Genomic DNA, 21,006 nt, shown 5'->3' on the forward strand with positions numbered 1-21,006 from the left:
CAGTTCACCTAGTATTTATTCAAATTCTTTTTATCATCCCAGAGTCTCTAATGGAATTTGCCCAGCCAGAGATACAACCACAAGAGGTAAGATACTGAAAGACAATTTGCTGATGTTGATTTTTCAGCCTTTTGCATAGGGTTGTGGTTGGAAGCTAAGGCTCTGGAGCCAGACTGCCCGAGCTTGAACCCTGGTTCTGCAGTTTACTAGCTTAGGGACTTTGGGCAAGAAATCTGGTCCAGCTGTGTCTGTTATCCTCATATATAAAATAGAGATAATGATAATGACTACTTCATGGGGTTATTGTGAGGATTAAAGAGGTTGATCTAAATTCTAAATTACTTAGAATTTGGCCTGCCACACTAACTGCCCACATGATATCTATTTTTGGCTCCTATGTTAGAGGAACTTTAAGATGCGCAAGACTTTGCTCTCTCCAGAATTTACTCACATTGGTAGCAGAAAGGGGTATTTGTTCTCTTTCTGAAGTGACATTGAAATTCATGGGAAGCTGAAAAGAACAGGAGATTCAAAAACAGTGTAATCGATGTATAAAGGAAATAAAGAAAACACTGGTAACTTAGGAAATGTCAGGTTTAAGGTTACATAATTTAACTTTAAAGTTGAGCTATCTTCTGCCTTTTAATGTTTGAGGGAGTCAACTGAGGAGAAGAGTCCTAAGGCTGGCAAAGGCGGAACAGCCTTGGTAGAAGAATCCAAATCAAGCAATTCTTACCAGTCTTAGGCAAGTCCAACAGAAGTTGCTACTTTTGAAGTATCGAAGTCTGTATTTCTGTTAATTGAGGAAAAAGGAATGGACAGAAACGTAGGAAAGTAGGAAAGTCTTTTCAAGTAGAATAAGGACAGAAATTTCATATTAGTGCAACAACTTAGATCAAAGGAGATAGCAATACTAATAGAGTTGAATATTCCCTTCAAGGTCTTCTGTGAATTTTGTGACTTAAGTGCATTGTTTCTCTATCTAGTTTCTTAACAGACGCTATATGACAGAAGTAGATTATTCAAACAAACAAGGTGAAGAGCAACCTTGGGAAGCAGATTATGCTAGAAAACCAAATCTCCCAAAACGTTGGGATATGCTTACTGAACCAGATGGTCAAGAGAAGAAACAGGAATCCTTTAAATCCTGGGAGTCTTCTGGTAAGCACCAGGAGGTATCCAAGGCTGCAGTTTCTTTAGAACAAAGGAAACAAGACACCTCAAAACTCAGGTCTACTCTGCCGGAAGAGCAGAAGAAGCAGGAGATCTCCAAATCCAAGCCATCTCCTAGCCAGTGGAAGCAAGAAACGCCTAAATCCAAAGCAGGGTATGTTCAAGAGGAACAAAAGAAACAGGAGACACCAAAGCTGTGGCCAGTTCAGCTGCAGAAAGAACAAGATCCAAAGAAGCAAACTCCAAAGTCTTGGACACCTTCCGTGCAGAGCGAACAGAACACCACCAAGTCATGGACCACTCCCATGTGTGAAGAACAGGATTCAAAACAGCCAGAGACTCCAAAATCCTGGGAAAACAATGTTGAGAGTCAAAAACACTCTTTAACATCACAGTCACAGATTTCTCCAAAGTCCTGGGGAGTAGCTACAGCAAGCCTCATACCAAATGACCAGCTCCTGCCCAGGAAGTTGAACACAGAACCCAAAGATGTGAGTTGATCTGTATCATTCTGCTTCTGTCAGCGTAGGCATAAATAAGGTGTTGTGGTAATGACTTTTTAGTTCTCTTTTTTTTGAGATGGAGAAACACTCTGTCACCCAGGCTGGAGTGCAGTGGCACGATCTCTGCTCACTGTAACCTCTGCCTCTTGGATTCAAGCGATTCTCCTGCCTCAGCCTCCTGAGTAGCTGGGACTACAGGCGCATGCCACCATGCCTGGCTAATTTTTTGTATTTTTAGTAGAGACGGGGTTTCACCGTGTTAGCCAGGATGGCCTGGATCTCCTGATCTCGTGATCCACCCGCCTCGGCCTCCCAAAGTGCTGAGATTACAGGCGTGAGCCATTGTGCCTTGCCTTAGTTCTCTTCAAAACCCATGTGAAGTTAATGTATAAAATATTTCACCCTCTTTAGTGGGTAGATTTATTGTTTTCCCTTGAAAACTGGGAGTTCATCTAGTCTGTCTGAGCCTAATCTGAGATGAAATTTCTGCAATTATAAAATGTTGTTTTAATGCCAGATTTTAACAATATAACATGATATGAAAATAGTAAATAGTTTAGCTAAGACCATAATGTGAACAAGTGAGTAATGTAAATGCTTGACACAGGATGGGAGATACTGTATTTCATTTGTTGTCATTTACCTGCTATACGAATAACTTTTTCTGACAAGTTGTATTTTTCTATATTCTCTTGCTTCTCTTCTACTCATTTATGGTCACTCAGTTTAGCTCAGGTCTTTATGAAGAAGGTTTATGGTGGTTGCAGATATTTCAGTATTGGGGGAAGGATTTGAATTAGTTCTCTACTTCCATTTCAAAATGAGAATTTTTCCAAAGATAGGAAAACTGTTGGCATTAAATATTTTGTAGTTAGGTTTTGGAGTACAAGATTCAGTTAAAATATGAGGCCACATTCTTTAAGGATAAATAACCTATTTCAGGTAGATAACACTTACATTGAAAAATTCTTGGGTACAGTGCTATGTTAGGGTTGCCTACTATTTATAATGCAAACTTGTTACCACCTCATTTGCTGAGATACGTGAACTTGTGCTTCCAGTGTTCTCTATCTCTATGGAGTAGTCTTCCTTGCACATTTGTGCCATTTTAGCTAAAGGCTTTCTGATAAACCATTGGCCCTCTAATATAATGTGAAAAACATTTTGCTTGGGGAAAGCAAAGCATTGCATTTTATAAGTAAATTACCCTTGGCTTAATTGTGTTGTATGGGAACAAAATTTTAGAGTTATTTGGCTATTTTGCTCTCCTTTCTCTCTCTTTCCAAGTTGCTAATATTAATTTTAGCTTCTTCCTGACCCTACAGAAGATTGTCAGCTTTATTAACCAAATATCATACAACAGTAACTGTAATATAACTATTTTGAAAAACATATTTAAAAACCCAATTTATATCTGAAAGCTGCTTTTCAAAACCTGGTTTAAAATTCCAGTAGGTGTAGCAATGCAGAACCTTTATCATACCAGAATATTATCATGCTATTTGATGAATTGCATTTAAAATCAGGGTTACATATTTGGAAACGTCAAAACGTATTTAATTTGCTTTTGTAGCACAGATAGCATTATATTGAAGTTGTAGGGTTTTTCAGTTACTGAGAGGAGAGTATACTTCTGTGTGTAATATAGTATTTTTCTGTCATTCTTGGAATCTGAGCTGTCTAGAATATTGACTAAGTACAGTCAAGTGCAGAATAGAGTTCAAAGCCAAAAGACTAGATAACATGAAATTAATCACTAATGTTCATACCTTCCTCCTAAAAGAGTCCCATATGTATTCACTTCTGGTCTGTTAACTCTTATTTTATCTGGTACCTTTGACAAGCTTAGCTGTGTGTCTTCTTTGAGATTTAGAAGGTGGAGAAGAGCTAGTGGAGACTGGCATGTTGACAGCTATAAAAAGTAACTGTAAATTGGTCTAATTCAAGATGTGCAGCAATTTTAAGCAATTTAGGATGAATATCAGCTCCCAAGAGTGTACTTACTTTATAACAAAATGTAGTGTATCCCCCTCAATTTTAGGGTGTGTGTATGTATGTACTTACATATGTATTTACATTTTGATTTCTGAAATCAGATACATCTTAAAAATGGGATGTACATTTAATGTGGTAGTAGTAATTTTTGCCCTGGAAAAAAAATCATAGGTATGTCTCATTGTCAGTGGCATCTTATCCTAGAGGACATATGGTAACTCATGTCCATAATGAAAACACTCTTAACAAGGAAGTTCTGCTGGATCTTCCCTTTAAGAGGAATATTTTGTGTTTTAGAAAGAGTTCCATGAAAATTGTGAAGGGGAAAAATCTGTTTAAAGTTTGCTTATTTAGAAAAGGTATTTATGAGAAAATTCTTTACCTGTGATAAATGAACATTGCTGTTTTTTCTTTTCCTCTAAGATGTAGTGATAAGCTGTTTCCTAGTTAGGCTCTTGAATTTGAATGTCACTCTTACACATTATGGGTTTATCTTGTAGGTGCCTCAGCCTATGCATCAGCCTGTAGGATCTTCCTCTACCCTTCCGAAGGATCCAGTATTGAGGAAAGAAAAACTGCAGGATCTGATGACTCAGATTCAAGGAACTTGTAACTTTATGCAAGTATGAGTCATTTACAAAATCTTAAATGATATGCATGGGGGTTCTGATTGGAAACATTACAGTGAAATTATTAAGAGCATAGATTATTCTGTCAAGTCCTGGCTCTGCTGCCTCCTAGCTCTCCTAGCCTGGAGTTCAGGCAAATTACTTGATTCTGCCTCAGTTTCTTTATTTGAAAAATGAGGATTATTGTTCCTACTTCCTAAGTTTGTTAGAACAAAAAAAAAAATGAATTAGGCATGTGAAAAGCTTAACTTGCTCAAGTATCATTACTGCTATAGATGATCAGTACTGAGAACTGTGAGAACCTACTCTGTGCCTGGTATTGTTAGATACCATTATAGTACAGATAAGAAAATAAGACATTCATTGCCTTCAAAGAATTTATATTCCAGCTGTAGAAGATTGTAAATTTATGTTAAATCAATAGTTAAATGATAAATTGTGTTATACAATATGTTTAAGTTGTGAGATACAGACACAGAATTTGAGAATGGTATGAGATTACTGAGGGCTAAAGTAGTCAAATAAGTATTTTTGTTTAGTAAAAGATCCTGAGCCTGGAATATTGGCCTGGGTTTAAATTCTGTTACTTACCAGCTGTTTATTTAACCTCCAACACTTATTTGCAAAATGTAGGAATTGCCTATACCATCAGATTAGTTGAAGATGTAAGAACTAAAATGCTCCCTGCAAATGTGTAGCTTAAGTATGCAAAATACTGGAAACTTTTCTGGAAGAACCGAGATAGGCAGATAGAAGGGAGTGATTTCTCATCATGAAAGTGTTTTAACAGCATGAGCTAGTAAATGATTGAGATAAATAGATGCACTTTGGTTGGGTGTAATAAAAATAGGGGTTCTGATTAGACTAGGATTGATGGCTATGTTTAGGACCTTAGTAAGGTCAAGAGTTTCTTTTCTGACTTAGGCCTTAGATTTAGTATTGTAGGCTTTTTGTTTTGTTTTGTTTAAAGACAGGGTCTCACGCTGCTGGCTGAGGCTGGGGTGCAGTGGTGTGGTCAAAGCTCACTGTAGCCTCGAACTCCTGGGCTCAAGCGATTCTCTTGTCTCAGCCTCCTGAGCATCTGGGACTGCAGGCACATACCACCATGCCTAGCTAAAATTTTTAGTAGCAACAAGGTCTCGCTTTTTTGCCCATGCTGGTCTCGAACTCCTGAGCTCAAGCGATCCTTCTACCTCAGCCTCCCAGAGTGCTGGGGTTACAGGTGTGAGCCACTGCACATGGCCTATTCTTGTGGTTTTAGCACTCTACACAGCCTTAAGTTATGGCAGTTACTTTAGATTTTATTTTTAATTCTTAATTTCTTTTTCTATGGAGACTAGTTTTGGCATCTTGAGATAGTGATTAGCTAGATACCTATAGCTTTAGCTAGATATGTGTAGCTAATAGACTATAGGCAGCATCATGAATAATTTAATGGTAATAGCTTTTAAATGAGTAATCTCTGTTTCTACTCTTTATTTAAAATCGTATCTTTAGGAGTCTGTTCTGGACTTTGACAAACCTTCAAGTGCAATTCCAACGTCACAACCGCCTTCAGCTACTCCAGGTAGCCCCGTAGGTGTGTAATCATTCTAAAGACTTGGAGCAAACGTCTTGAGCTAACAGCTGTTTGTTGTTGTTGTCTTTTCAAATGATTTTATTTTAGATGTCCTAATATGTTGGTGTATTTATTTATTCTAACTGTATCCATCTGTTAGCAGTTATATGTGGGTAAATTACCATTAGGACATTAGTGTACTTAACTGACTTGTTTTCATTTTTTGGAGAAAGGCTCTGGATGGGTGAATGGAAATACTCAATAGATGTTTTTGTAATTTATGTTGTTGTTGGAGTGAATTCTGACTAGAACTTGATTGACTCCTTTGGACTCTAAATCTAGTGTTGAGGCTTTTGGGTCTTAACTGCGGATGTGATTACCACAATGAAGTGTAGAACAGCAGTTAACACGGTAACTAACAAAAGAGCCTGCATTCGAATCTGGTCCGATGCTTCAAAGCTTAGGCTTTTTGCCCCACATTTGTTTCTCTCCAGAGAGGAGTGACATAAAGCTAGTCCAGCTTTAGTGAGCAGTATACACCAGCTTGAAGATTGGTGTAGCAATTCCTGGGTGAAGTAAGAGTAAATAGAGAGTAATTAATAAAAGTGATGGATATTAACAAGAAGAAACAAAACAAACTATATAATTGAAAAGTATGTTAATATATATAATCAGAAAAAAACTGAACAGATGATCCAGATAAGATTGACTTTGAAATTTGTGAAACTTAAGTTTATCAGTTAATTACTATGCATGGTAGCCCGGGTCTTACCTTCCCGGGTCACTATTATCAGTTATTTTTAAATGTCTTAGTTCTTTTCTTTTGGAAGTCTTGAAATGCTACTTTTGCCCATTTAACCTTAAGGCATCACTCTGTGTCACCGATGGAACTAGTATTTTCTATTCTTCTACAGTTCTCTCTTTTTAAAACTCTAATAGAAAGTGCATGATGAACTTGAGACCTAGTCCTTCCAGCTATTGCCTTTTTTGTGAAGTGTAAACTTTAGTTTCCTCCTAGTTGATATGCGTAAGCTTTTGTCTTCCCTCAGTAATTACTGTTTATTTTACACCTTGCAGCATCTAAAGAACAAAATCTGTCCACTCAAAGTGATTTTCTTCAAGAGCCGTTACAGGTAACTTTCCAAATTAATCTGTTATTCTTTGCTACTCAAGAAAGAAGCTCTTGCTTTGGAAAGAATAATCAGACTTACTGATTCTTATGTACCTAATGAAATTATTAAAAGTGTTCTAAGCATATCTACTTTTGTAGATTAAATACAACTTGTCCTAAAATGATTCCCTGATGACTGTGCTGAAAACTATTTAATACAGATTTCCTGACTTTAGTAAAGAGAAAGCAAGCCTGAAGAAATCAGAGGGTACCTTGTCTAAGAATATTATGTTCTCTTGAGCTACTTAAGTGATTTAGTTTATTAACGTAGTAAAGTGTCTGAAGAAAGAAATTAATTTTTGTTGTTGTTGTTGTTTTATTGAGACAGAGTCTTGCTCTGTCACCCAGGCTGGAGTGCAGTAGCATGATCTCGGCTCACTGCAATGTCTGCCTCACGGGTTCAAGCAGTTCTCTGTCTCAGCCTCCCGAGTAGCTGGGATTACAGGCGCCCGCCACCACACCTGCCTAATTTTTTTGTATTTTTAGTAGAGACAGGGTTTCACCATCTTGGCCAGGCTGGTCTTGAACTCCTGACTTCGTGATCCACCCGCCTCAGCCTCCCAAAGTGCTGGGATTACAGGTGTGAGCCACTGTACTCAGCCTTAATTTTCAAACCATATTTGTTGAGCAGGGTATATTGGGGTTTTTCCTACTTTCCTCCAATTCACTCACTGCTTTTACTAAAGCAGTTACATTTTCTGTTCTAGCCGTTTAGGGTTCTGCATAAGGCTTTCAATTGACAGGTTAAATTTTTTGAAAAGCACTGGTCTAGTTTAGTAGTTCTCTGGTGGAGGCTGTGGGATGGCTGCATCGGAAGCCCCTGGTCACTTTAATAAGGTATACATTTCTAGATAAGACCTTAGACCTGTTGGAGCAGAATTTTCTGGGGTGTTGCCTATATTTTTAAAAGCTTCCTGAATGAATCTTCATACCCATTTTTTGGAACATTGGTTTCAAATATCATGTTTATTCACCAATAACCCACCTCCAACTGGTCTACTTAAAAAGCACTCATTTGGAAGCAGGAACTGCCATCACTTCTAAATAAATACTAATGTAAATGTCTTTGTTATTAAATGAACCTTTTAACTGAAATCGAAGCCATTTTAAGATTAACTATCGAGTGGCCTAAGATGCCTTAACTTAGCATCTGTGAATCTTCCCTTAGCAACAGAGTTAGTTATTTCCCCACAACAGCCAGTTCTTCTTTTCTTGGGCGCTTGTCTCATTACTTTAATGACAGAGCCAGAAGAAAGACCTAGTTTTAGAAACACTTTAATCTTATAATGGTTCTAATATTTTGGCCAGATCTAAGTTATGCCTATTTACTTGGGTAATACAAAATGTTCTAAAGGATTTCAAATATTTTTTTCCATAAGATCTTAAAACTCAGTCCCCAGTCTCCTTCCTAAAAAGCAACATATCATAATGCCTCCTTCCAGAAGGTCACTGAAACGTGATTTATCTGTTTTATAACCCTTCATTAGTTTCCAGTTCACCTATTTTATTACTTGGGCTTCTGAGAACCACATAGAAGCACTTATCTAAAAGGAGTGGATTCACTGACACTTTAGATCTTGCTATTGCCCGATTTTTATGGGTGTCTCTCTGCTGTATTTGAATACCTGCCGTGCGATAGAATTCTTTCCCAACCACTCTTTTCATTTTCTGTTGATTACAGTTGTCACAACTTTTTTTCCTAATGTGCTTTCTCCCAATTTTTATTTTACATATGCTATTAGCTTTGATTTTTCACTAGAATTTTTGGTGCCATTCTGATTTATGTAGAGCTTATTCTTCCTATTTATATTTCAGCCTGCCTCTTTAGGATGCTGATAGCACTTAGCATGAAAGCACAGTTACTATGATCTCTGGCAGAGCTGTGCCTACAGTGTTAAATGTACGCAGAGCTCACCTTCCCGTGAATGCTATCTACTACGGGGCCAAGAATCAGTGAACATGGGATGAGATGTGTAGTTTTGGTGACCAGGCCCGGAAAGGCAGTGTAGCAGGCTGCTTGAGTTTGAATCTCAGCTCTACCACTTAATTGTAGTATGATCTTGGGCAAATGTCTTAACCTTTCTTTGCCACTGCTTAATTGTCAATAAAATGAGAATAGTACCTACCTCACAGATTACTGTTAGGATTAAATATATTAACATGTATAAAGTGTTTAGCAGAGTGCTTGACACATGTGCGTGTTCAGTAAGAGTAACATATTAGGAAGGCCAGGGCCCAAGAAATATAAAGTGAACAAAATGTGCCTTTTACAATATTTTGTATTTTCCTGTGTCTAGGCTACTTCTTCTCCGGTTACTTGTAGCTCAAATGCTTGCTTGGTTACTACTGATCAGGCTTCTTCTGGATCTGAAACAGAGTTTATGACCTCAGAGACTCCTGAGGTAAAAGACCAATTGTCTTAATTTCTTTTGTGTCTTAAAGAATAGCAGAACCAGTTTATCTTATGAATTACAGGCATGATTAGTTGAATGATGTAACATTTATACTTTATTAATGTATTGCTTTCTATAGATATTGTGATCTTGGAACTTATACAGGTAACTTTATTGTAGCTTTGCCATATAAATAGATTTAATATGGTATTGCCTTATCTAGTGCAATAAATGTCCATTTTTAATCTAAAAAAATGAAAAGTGTAGGTAGCATTAAGTCAAGTTTCTCACTATATTTATACTGAAGGACTTTTAGGAGAAAAGTCTCTTATTTGTATAACTGAAAGCTCAATAACTTTATATTATTAATATTAGCACTTACTGAGTTGGAATGAGTTACAATCTTGTTTTGGCCAACTTTGTCAAAAATATTTTGGGTTAGGTGCAGTGGCTCACGCCTGCAATCCCAGCACTTTGGGAGGCCGAGGCAGGTGGATCACTTGAGGTCAGGAATTCAAGACCAGCCTGGCCAACATGGTGAAGCCCCATCTCTACTAAAAATACAAAAATTAGCTGGGTGCGGTGGCGCATGCCTCTAGTCCCAGGTACTCAGGAGGCTGAGGCCAGAGAATTGCTTGAACCCAGGAGGTGGAGGTTGCAGAGATTGTGCCACTGCACTTCAGCCTGGGTGACAAAGTGATACTCTATCTCAAAAAAAAAAAAAAAGCATTTTAACAGTATTAAGTTTGTGCTTTCAATTTCAATTCTAAGTTATAGTTTTTACTAAGTTTGAGTAAATCCTTGAGATGGACATAGTAGGATGAATTTTGAGGGGTAATTTAGCAACCATCAGGTATTTTTTGTTAACTATTATACAAGAATATGTATTCATTATAGAATATAAGAAAATATAGATAATTCTTAGTTTTTATGGTGCTGACTTGATCTGAATTTAAATTATCTCATTCCTCATTTTAAGAAGAGGAAGAAGTGATTGTTACCAAGTAACTCACAGCTGTCTGCTTCACAATCTAGTTGAGATTGGTTTTTGGTATTTTTTTTAAGCCTTTGGATTTATAATCTGTTATGTCAAGAACTTGTGGCTTCCTTAGGTAAGGATTACTTAAATTGGATCAGAGTTGTTTTCTGTTTTAGGTAGCTGACTTAGAAACCTACTAATAAGTCTTTAAAATAGAGAAAAATTAACACTAAACAACTAACCCAAGTTTTTTCTTAAATCCAATTCTGACGTATAAATTTTGAATAATATTAGGTTCTTCAGTGGAAGTTACCATTTCAGGGTTTGGAAAGGACTAGGTGCACATAAAAAGTTCAGCCCCTCGTCTGTTAGACTGATTATTGGTAAGACTCTTTCACTTAGTCAGCAAGCTGTGCAAAGCAAATACTGGTATGCATCCTCAGCAACTGAGATTTGAAATTGTAAGCAAAAGCTATTCTTTTGCATTCCTGTGTCCAAATGTCATCCTAAAGAACTTGCTGACTTATGCCAGTTTGGGTTTTAGAGTAAGTTAACTGCTTGTTATATGGCAGGTGATTGGCTGATGCTGCATTTCTCCTCCCCAGGCAGCAGTTCCCCCAGGCAAGCAACCGTCTTCACTAGCCTCTCCAAATCCTCCCATGGCAAAGGGCTCTGAACAGGGCTTCCAGTCACCTCCAGCAAGTAGTAGTTCAGTAACCATTAACACAGCACCCTTTCAAGCCATGCAGACAGTGAGTATGAAACATGAATGATGATTGCAGTTCATTATTCCTGTTAAAAGCCATTGCTTCTCTTACATAATTATTGGATACTATGTGAAAAGTTTGCCTTTTGTAAAATTTATTTGGGTTGGTAGAATTATATTTGGCCAGTGGCAATACTGTTTGTGGCAGAAGAGTAGGAAATCCACAGCCTCTAGAATTTTAAATGGGTGTTTTATCAGAGCATTATTCCTTCTTTTAGAATTAGTAGCAGGCAAAGCTGAGGACCCATACTAAACAAACAAAATGTGTGGGTGAGAAACAGAATTTCTAGCAACAGCTTAATAATACTAACCATTACTAATATCATTACTAGTGTTATTCCCTAACATCAGTAACCTGAAATACCGGACACATACTTGGGTGTTCTGTCATTGCTGAAACTTACATTTTATTTTATCCTGATCTCAAGATGGTTTTTGGAGATTTGTTCAGATTTGTGTGGTGTTTTGAATTACGTATTTTTCTACACATTGTAGTTAAGGCTTTTTTTTTTTTTTAAATAATATTACAGGTAGTTTGGTATGTTTATTTTGTAAACACAGACTAGTATAAAACAGTTCTCTGGGGGGGGAAAAAAGCCTTAGTGAGCCGATAAGTACCCTTCCTATTGGTGCTTAGTGTCCCACTCCAAGCACTTTGGAGTGATGGTGGTAGTGGGGCCAGTGGAGTAGCATGGAAAGCAGGCACCACCCCGGGAGATTGGCTGGTGAGTCCAGACAGCTGAATTCACTCACCTTATCACTTAGAATATCTTATTTCTAGATAGAATAGTTTCCTTGCTTTCACACTTTTCCTGTCAGTTCATCCTGCACAGTATAGCCACATTGGTTTTACCTTTTCTTTTGTCTAATTAAAAGCAAGCAGTGTTCCATTACAGAATGAAATTTAGTTCTCTGACACTCAGTACCTTTTCAAGTGTGGTATAACCTATCACACTAGTCCCCTGAGCTTGCCTTATATATTCTTGTCACAGTACCTTTTGCTCATGCCAATCTGTTTTCTCTGCCTGTTTGAATCCTACCCAGTACACATTGGTTCTTACTCATGTATTGATTAAAGAATAGTTACAAAACCAGGCACTGTTCTTAATCACTGAGGTTGTAGCAGTGAAAAAAAGAAAAGTATGCTCAGGAAACTTAACATTTTAGTATGGAGGTAGGAGGGCTAGGGAGACAAATACCTGTGTATCAGGTGCTGTGTGATACAAGGAAAAATGGAGCAGAATCAGGGAGCTAGAGAGTCATAGAAGGACAGATCATTGCTTGCCACACGGTAAAGATTCAGTAAATGGTAAAATATTTCATTCATCTTTAGTTTTTGAAAAAAGACCCCTTTCCCTTGTATAGCTTTTATTGTCAGTAAGCATTATTATGATAGCATAATAGCAGGAAGATTAACTTTTGCTCTTAGGTGTAAATCCTGTCAGGAATCAAGTAGGAGTGTTTTTTTGTTGTTTTTTACTGTGATAAAATGTATGTAACACAGAATTTACCATTTTAACCTTTAAAGTATACAATTCAGTGGCATTAAGTACATTCATATTGTGCAATCATCATCACTACTTTCAGAACTTTGTCATAATTCCAAACAGAAACTCAGTACCCATTAAACAATAACTTCCTATTTGTAACCCCCTCCACAGCTCTGCTAACCTCTATTCTACTTTGCTTCTATGAATTTACCTATTCTACCTCATATAAGTGGTATCCTACAACATTTTTCCTTTTGTATCTGGCTTATTGCACTTTGCATAATGTTTTCAAAGTTCATTCACGTTATACAGTGTATCGGAATTTCATTTTTGTATGGCTGAATAATCCATTTTATGTATGTACTTCATTTCGCTTATCCATTCATCTGTTGGGAAGTTGAGTTGTTTGTACCTTTTGGCTATTCTGAATAATGCTGCTATGAACATGGGTGTATAAATATCTGTTTGAGTCCTGCTTTCAATTATTTTGGGTATATACCTAGAAATGAAATTAGTGGATCATATGTTAATTCTGTACTTTTTGAGAAGGCAGCATACTGTTTTCCACAGGGTGACTGCACCATTTTGCATTCCCACCGGCAATGCATGAGGGTTCCAGTTCCTCCGCATCCTTGCCAATACTTATTTTCTGTCTTTTTGATAATTGCCCTGCTAATGGGTATAAAATTGTATGGCATTATGGTTTGGATTTACATGTCCCTAATGACTAATGATGATGAGCATGTTTTCATGTGCTTATTTGCCATTTATCTTCTTTGGAGAGATGTCTATTCAAGTCCTTTGCCTGCAAAATAGAAGTTTTTGAATGTACAATTTTGCTGGATACCACCCTTAAGCATTTTCTTTGAAACTTCCCAAATGACTCAGCGTGTCCTTGTCTTTTAAGGTATTTAACGTTAATGCACCTCTGCCTCCACGAAAAGAACAAGAAATAAAAGAAGCCCCTTATTCACCTGGCTACAATCAAAGTTTTACCACAGCAAGTACACAAACACCACCCCAGTGCCAACTGCCATCTATACATGTAGAACAAACTGTCCATTCTCAAGAGACTGGTAAGATCTTTGCATATGATATTTGGAAGACTTAGAGGGACAGCCAATTGAATGGAAAGCAAGTCTAGCAAGTCTGTAGTGACACTTTAGAAGTATTTTCCTGCCTAGTAAGCATTATTTCTTCACATGTTCCTCCAGTGTTGAGGAAAACCTAATGCCCTTTCCTGTACTTTAAGTTTACCTATTAATTTTAATTTTTGTAGAGATAGAACTTAGATGACTGATTTAACCTTGAAGTAGGTTTGTATTTTTAAATCTATTTGCTTTGATTACCACAGACAGTGATTGAGGTAGATGGGCTGCTTGTATGAAGGTTTTGAAACCATTCTGTTAATCCTTTTAACAAAAATGGTTATCTGTCCTTTTCTCTTTTATCTTATAATAAAAGATTGAAGACTGTGAAGATATGACTTAGTATGCTCATTGTACTGTTTGCTTAGAGATGAGAGGCTATTTTGATCTTTCATGCTGTTCTAAATCATGAAAGAATAGGTAACTTTGTACTCATTTCTTAATTTAAATTTAAGAAGCACCTGTAGATTTTTTGTATTGGTATTTCAGATCCCTATTGAGTTTTTTAACTGAAGTCGGAGCAAATGAATTGAGCTTTCTGAGTGCTTGGCTAATCAAGTGATGAAGAGGTAGTAATATAAATTCTGGGACCTAGGCACAGATGACCTGATTCTGTTCTCCCCTCTACTGTTGAAAGACAGGGCAAGTGACTTACGTAAGGGATATTTTTGTCTTGTGCCTTCTCAGATACAGTATTAATTAGAATCCATTTTCTTTTACTCCCTCATCTGGAGTATTTAGCCTGCTTTTTAAAAATTGTCGTAAAATATACATAACATAAAAATTACCATTTTAATCATTTTTAACTACATAGTTCTGTGGCATTAAGTACAACCAAACTGTTGTGTAATTATTACCACTGTCCGCCTCCAGAACTTTTCATCTTTCCCCAACTGAAACTTTGTAATCATTTAATACTAACTCCTCCTCCTCCTCTCCCCCCAGCCCCTGGCAACCACCATTCTACTTTCTGATTCTGAAAATGACTGCTCTAGGTACCTCGTATAAGTGGTATACAATATTTGTGCTTTTGAAACTAGCTTGTTTTACTTGGCATGTCTTAAGGGTTCATTCGTGTTGTAGCATGGGTCAAAATTTTCTTCCTTTTTTTAGGCTGAATAATATTCCATTATATATATGAATTATGTATGAGTCATATAGATGAATTATATATATGAATATACATCTCATTTTTAAAGGGAGCAAATTGTATTAATGATTTTGATATATATTGGCTTCTAAGTATAAAGACTATTAGCATTTAACTCTTGGACTCTAAAACCGTTTTTCTTAAGCAGCAAATTATCATCCTGATGGAACTATTCAAGTAAGCAATGGTAGCCTTGCCTTTTACCCAGCACAGACGAATGTATTTCCCAGACCTACTCAGCCATTTGTCAATAGCCGGGGATCTGTTAGAGGATGTACTCGTGGTGGGAGATTAATAACCAATTCCTATCGGTCCCCTGGTGGTTATAAAGGTATGCCCTGAATAAAATTTAATTATACTGAATTATTTTGTCTGTGTGTTTACTTGACTCAAACCATTTTTACCTAACCTTCTTCCCTTTTGTCATTTACAATGTAGTAGAGAATTTCCTGTTTGTGGATAATAAAGTATTTTTAATATACCTATTCTCCGTAACAGAGGAACTAATTTTCTGTATGAAAAACAGATTGATTTTGTGACTTACTGAAGTGGAAAGTTTCACTATATTGTTTTACAAAGGATGAATTTTCATATTTGAGTAATGTTTTTCTTTTGTTGACTTTGCTAAAAGTGTATCATATTTACAAAATGCCCATTTTTTAGTTATTTGTTAGATTATGTCACAAAGAAGAATATAGAATTTGAGACTATAATAGTGATATTCTCTTAAACTTTTGTTATGGTTCCGAGTATCCTAGTCACTACTTACTATTAACAAAAATACTCTAGACAGGCTGGGTGCAGTGGCTGATGCCTGTCATCCCATTTCTTTGGGATGCCAAGGTAGGAGGATCATTGAGGCCAGGAGTTTGCGACCAGCCTGGGCAACATAGGGAGACCCTGCCTCTACAAAGAATTAAAAAATATTAGTTGGGCATGGTGATGTGCACCTCTAGTCCCAGCTACTTGGGAGGCTGAACTGGGAAGAATGCTTGAGTCCAAGAGTTTGAGGTTACAGTGAGCTGTGATCTCACTACTATGCTCCAGCCTGAGTAACAGAGCGAGGCACTGCCTTTAAAAAAGCAAACAACAACAAAACAACCCTAGACAGAGGCCCTAAGTACCTAACTGCCCTACCACCACCCTTTCCCAACCCCACCCTGCATTTTAGCAGTAGTAAATTTATAAACCTGGCTTATTTGAAGACAGCAATGTTGTGTACGTATATGTTTTACTGTGGAAGCAATATTAGTAGAGTTTGCTTAAAGAGGGCATAAGTCTGATGATAGCATTATATAATCAATTTAACTTTTAAAGCAATATAGGATTAGACTGTTTAAAAGTTTAATATGGTTTTGTTCATAATCTTATGTAAGTTTGTTTATTTATTAGGTTTTGATACTTATAGAGGACTCCCTTCAATTTCCAATGGAAATTATAGCCAGCTGCAGTTCCAAGCTAGAGAGTATTCTGGAGCACCTTATTCCCAAAGGGTAAGTAAGAATAGTTGTCATCGTTGAATAGTGCTACAGTTGTTGATGTTAAGGTGGTGATTGAAGTATATTGCAGTCATAATTTGTTTTCTAAAAGTGCACTCTTAGTTTTAAAACTACTTGTAAGTCCTATGGAGAAGAGTTGAGTTGGAAGCTTTTTCCAATTACCCAAGAAAGATAAATGATAATTGCTTGTTATGTGGAACTTAGAAGGTGTTAAGGACATTATTAATCATGTTGTTTGCATTAACTCATTTGCTCTTCCACCTGACAGGAGAAATGGGTTCAGAGGTTAGATAACTTACCTAAGGTCACTCATCAAGGAAATGGTAAACTAAGATTAGAACGTGACTTTCTTACTCCAGAGCCCATGATTTTAACTTTATTACATTGCATTCAGCTTAACTTGCCTAAATAGCAAATATAGCAAAGCCCTTTTTTGTAAGTTTTTTGTTGTTTGTACTTATTTGAAGAACCCAGCATATTTTCTTTACTACATATGATAAAAGACTCATAACAGTATGTTAGAAATTCCACTTTAACTAAACCTTGGGAACTTAAGGATTTGAATCTATAATACATCAGCATATTCAGTTTTGAAGTTTTACAAGCCTTTGAGTATGTGTATGGTACCATACTGAGTTCTGCTGGTAATATATAAAATACCTATCCTTGAAGAACTTACAGTTACATGGGGTAGGATGGATATCCACACAGAGGCAGTATTGAAAAGGGTGAAGTCTGGGCATGGTGACTCACACCTGTAATCCCAGCACTTTGGGAGGCTGAGGCAGGTGGATCACTTGAGGTCAGGAGTTCGACACCAGCCTGACCAACATGGTGAAACCCCATCTCTACTAAAAATCAAAATTAGCCAGATGTGGCGGCACACGCCTGCAATCCCAGCTACTCAGGAGGCTGAGGCAGGAGAATCGCTTGAACCTGGGAGGTGGAGGTTGCAGTGAGCAGAGATAGCGCCATTGCACTCCACCCTGGGCAAGAAGAGTGAGACTATGTCTCAAAAAAAAAAAGAGTGGAGAACACCTTGGAATCTAAATGCCTTGGGTTTGACCCCTCATTTATCCCTTCTCTTGCCATGTGACCTCGGATATGTTGGTGAAACTTTTTGAGGTCTAGTTCCTCATCTGTTAGTTTTTCATCTAACACTGAGGGGTAGTGAGGTTTTCTCCATGAGATATTCTGAGAATTAAATGAACTAAAGCACTCAAGTGCTTAGCATTACAGAGCCAGGTGTGTTTATCAGCCCGTGCAAATATTAGATGTTATTACGTGATCCTCAGGGAATGTATGTGAGGGGAGGATGTTGATTAATACAGACTTAGGTAAAAGAACTCTCTTCTTAATACCACTATTACAGTATTTTGTGTGCTCTTTTACATTTTTCCTGAGGAACAAGAAATTGATAATGCTAGTTGCTATTGCAAAGGGGCGACTGGGAGTATGGAGTAAGAGGCTTTATTATTTTTATTGTGTACCTTCTTGTCCTTTTCAATTTTTATTGCATATAATAATTACACCACTAATTATTCTTTTCATGGGTTGTATGAAGTTTGGCTTCCTTCATACTTGAGTTTGTTTGAAGTGCTGCCCCTGGAACATTTTTTCTTAATATATTGGATTATATTTCTAGGCAATAAATATATTTATACAATATGATTTTTTATCAATTTCTTAAAAAAAAAATTCCAAAACCCCAACATAGTTGGTATTAGTCTTCCCAGTTTGGTGTATAAATAGAGCAAGGTTGAGAAAAATCTGCGTTCTTGCTTTATGATGTCCTTTTATACTGAGATGAGGGACAAAGGACCATGCCACATTAAAAAATTTCTCTCATTACCTAGCATTGTATCTTTTACATAGTATTCTCCAAGTGCTTTATTGTTTTTCAGGTATTAACAGATCTGATTGGTCAGGTTAATAAACAGATGAAGCAAGTAATGCCACTGTTGCCCTTGCTTTGTTTTTCTTAGTGTTTGGAAACACCTGAGCCTCTTTGGTTGCTGGGGAAGGCCAGGTAAAGAACTAAGGGGACTAATCTTATTTGCCAGCCAGTAGTCCTATGTAATAACCAATTATAGTCCTGCATTTTTAATGCCAAGGTAAATATTATATGTTCACTTTAGGATAATTTCCAGCAATGTTATAAGCGAGGAGGAACATCTGGTGGTCCACGAGCAAATTCGAGAGGTAAGGGGAATTAGCTGAATAGTTTTCTTACCCAAAACATGTCTCTAGCTCTTTCTGCATCCTCTACCAAGTTCCTTCCAAAGCACGTTGCTTTTTAGCATTTATCTTGTTGAGGTTTTCAGTTTGCTTGAATGTAGTACTAAAGTACTAAGGGAGATATTAGACCACTAGATAGGCTGTGGAAACCAATTGCAAATTGAATTAAAAGGGTGGGTGTTTTTTAAAAATCTGATTGATAGTAGAGCATATTTAACCTTATATATTCACTATGCTGATTTCAAATATTTTTCATGTGATGATTCAGGATGGTGGTTTTTGTAATAATGGGTGCTTCTACTTACTGTCGTGTCACTGCATTAATAGATTCGAATAAGCAAAAATTAAGACATTGTGACTTGAGACAAAACCAGCATAGTTATAACACTTTAAAATATGGAGGAACTATTAAAAGTTTGTATAAGGGAGAAAAAAAATCATTGAAGAGTAACTTTGTCACAGGAAAGCAGTCTTTTCCTTCTGAAAAAATAGTATTCAGTTTGCCTTTGCCTTAGTCTGAGCAGTGTTTTTGTATGGCACTTAAAACATTAAAAGTGTATGACTTGGAAATAAAAAAAACCAAGCATTCATCATGGGACTTAGTTCCATATCAATGTATCTCTGAATGGCTAGTGGCTAGTAGTTCTAAAAATTGGTTCTTTTATGTAGCCTCCATTTTCTTGAGACTTTCTACAGTAGCTGATTTGTAGAATGATCTCTGAGAAATTAAGAATTATGGGAGGAAGATGAAGTAAAAAGTGTTCAGACCTGAGTTTTAGACTTTGCTAAGTTATCTAGCCTTTTGGGGGCCACATTTTCTTAATCTTAAAAAAGGATCAATTAGACAAGATTATCTTGGACCTTTCTGGCTTTAGAAGGGTATTGTAAAAACCTATTGTCAGAAAAATCTAGAAAAGTATAATCTAGCTATATATTGCTTTTGTTTTGGAATTTACTATAAAATGTATCTTTGTCTATTTCAGTAGCCAACTAATGTTAAATATTGTGTTCAAAGCTAACTGCTTCATTATGAGAAACTCACTGTTGCTAATAAAACAGCAGGGTGGAGTGATTCTTCTCAGGTGAGCAGCCCAGAAAGAGACAACGAAACCTTTAACAGTGGTGACTCTGGACAAGGAGACTCCCGTAGCATGACCCCTGTGGATGTGCCAGTGACAAATCCAGCAGCCACCATACTGCCAGTACACGTCTACCCCCTGCCTCAGCAGATGCGAGTTGCCTTCTCAGCAGCCAGAACCTCTAATCTGGCCCCTGGAACTTTAGACCAACCTATTGTGTTTGATCTCCTTCTGAACAACTTAGGAGAAACTTTTGATCTTCAGCTTGGTAGATTTAATTGCCCAGTGAATGGCACTTATGTTTTCATTTTTCACATGCTAAAGCTGGCAGTGAATGTGCCACTGTATGTCAACCTCATGAAGAACGAAGAGGTCTTGGTATCAGCCTATGCCAATGATGGTGCTCCAGACCATGAAACTGCTAGCAATCATGCAATTCTTCAGCTCTTCCAGGGAGACCAGATATGGTTACGTCTGCACAGGGGAGCAATTTATGGAAGTAGCTGGAAATATTCTACGTTTTCAGGCTATCTTCTTTATCAAGATTGAAAGTCAGTACAGTATTGACAATAAAAGGATGGTGTTCTAATTAGTGGGATTGAAGGAAAAGTAGTATTTGCCCTCGTGAGTGGTTTAGGAAAATGTTTTTGTTCCTAGAGGAAGGAGGAGGTCCTTACTTTTTTGTTTTCCTTCCTAAGGGGAAAAATCAAGCTGAATGACAATTAGCACTAATCTGGCACTTTATAAATTGTGATGTAGCCTCGCTAGTCAAGCTGTGAATGTATATTGTTTGCACTTAATCCTTAACTGTATTAACGTTCAGCTTACTAAACTGACTGCCTCAAGTCCAGGCAAGTTACAATGCCTTGTTGTGCCTCAATAAAAAAGTTACATGCACCTTCAGTGTTCCTATTTAATTAAACATTTAGTTGAGAGGTAAAATATCTGCTTTTTAATAGTCATCACTGATAACTCTTGAATGGTTATTTCTTCATGGGCTCATGCCATTATTTTAAAATAAGACATATATAACAGTTCCTTCTAGGGTTACTTTTCTCTGATATTATACATGCCATTCATCAAAACATTTGATCTGTTTTCCATGGGCCAAATCATGCATTCTTCTTGAAGCTATTCTATTTTGCAGTAGGGCATGGGCTTCCTTTAGCTATCTTTGGGTAGCTACTATATGTGTAGTAATATACAATAGGAGATACACAGGCAATACTACTGGC

The 21,006-nt window shown here is 37.1% G+C and overlaps 1 protein-coding gene across 8 annotated transcripts in view; it reads left to right on the top strand.

The window, feature by feature from the left end:
* CAPRIN2 (caprin family member 2) overlaps positions 1-20,669 on the top strand; it is a 45,597-nt gene extending 24,928 nt beyond the window's left edge. For 3 of the 8 annotated variants that reach the window (XM_030804544.1, XM_030804542.1, XM_030804545.1), the window contains exons 8-19: positions 43-86; positions 987-1,664; positions 4,172-4,294; positions 5,798-5,879; positions 6,936-6,991; positions 9,327-9,431; positions 11,007-11,153; positions 13,565-13,733; positions 15,101-15,286; positions 16,348-16,448; positions 18,593-18,656; positions 19,752-20,668. In XM_030804544.1, coding sequence (XP_030660404.1) covers positions 43-86; positions 987-1,664; positions 4,172-4,294; positions 5,798-5,879; positions 6,936-6,991; positions 9,327-9,431; positions 11,007-11,153; positions 13,565-13,733; positions 15,101-15,286; positions 16,348-16,448; positions 18,593-18,656; positions 19,752-20,320 — 2,324 coding nt within the window. In that variant the 3' untranslated portion in view covers positions 20,321-20,668. Of the gene's footprint in view, positions 1-42; positions 87-986; positions 1,665-4,171; positions 4,295-5,797; positions 5,880-6,935; positions 6,992-9,326; positions 9,432-11,006; positions 11,154-13,564; positions 13,734-15,100; positions 15,287-16,347; positions 16,449-18,592; positions 18,657-19,751 lie in introns of all 8 variants that reach the window. The other 5 variants (XM_030804549.1, XM_030804543.1, XM_030804548.1 and 2 more) reach the window with 5 other exon arrangements.
* Positions 20,670-21,006: the final 337 nt, after the last annotated feature.

This window comes from Nomascus leucogenys, chromosome 23 (assembly GCF_006542625.1).
Source record: "Nomascus leucogenys isolate Asia chromosome 23, Asia_NLE_v1, whole genome shotgun sequence".
In the NCBI taxonomy this organism is placed as follows: domain Eukaryota; kingdom Metazoa; phylum Chordata; class Mammalia; order Primates; family Hylobatidae; genus Nomascus; species Nomascus leucogenys.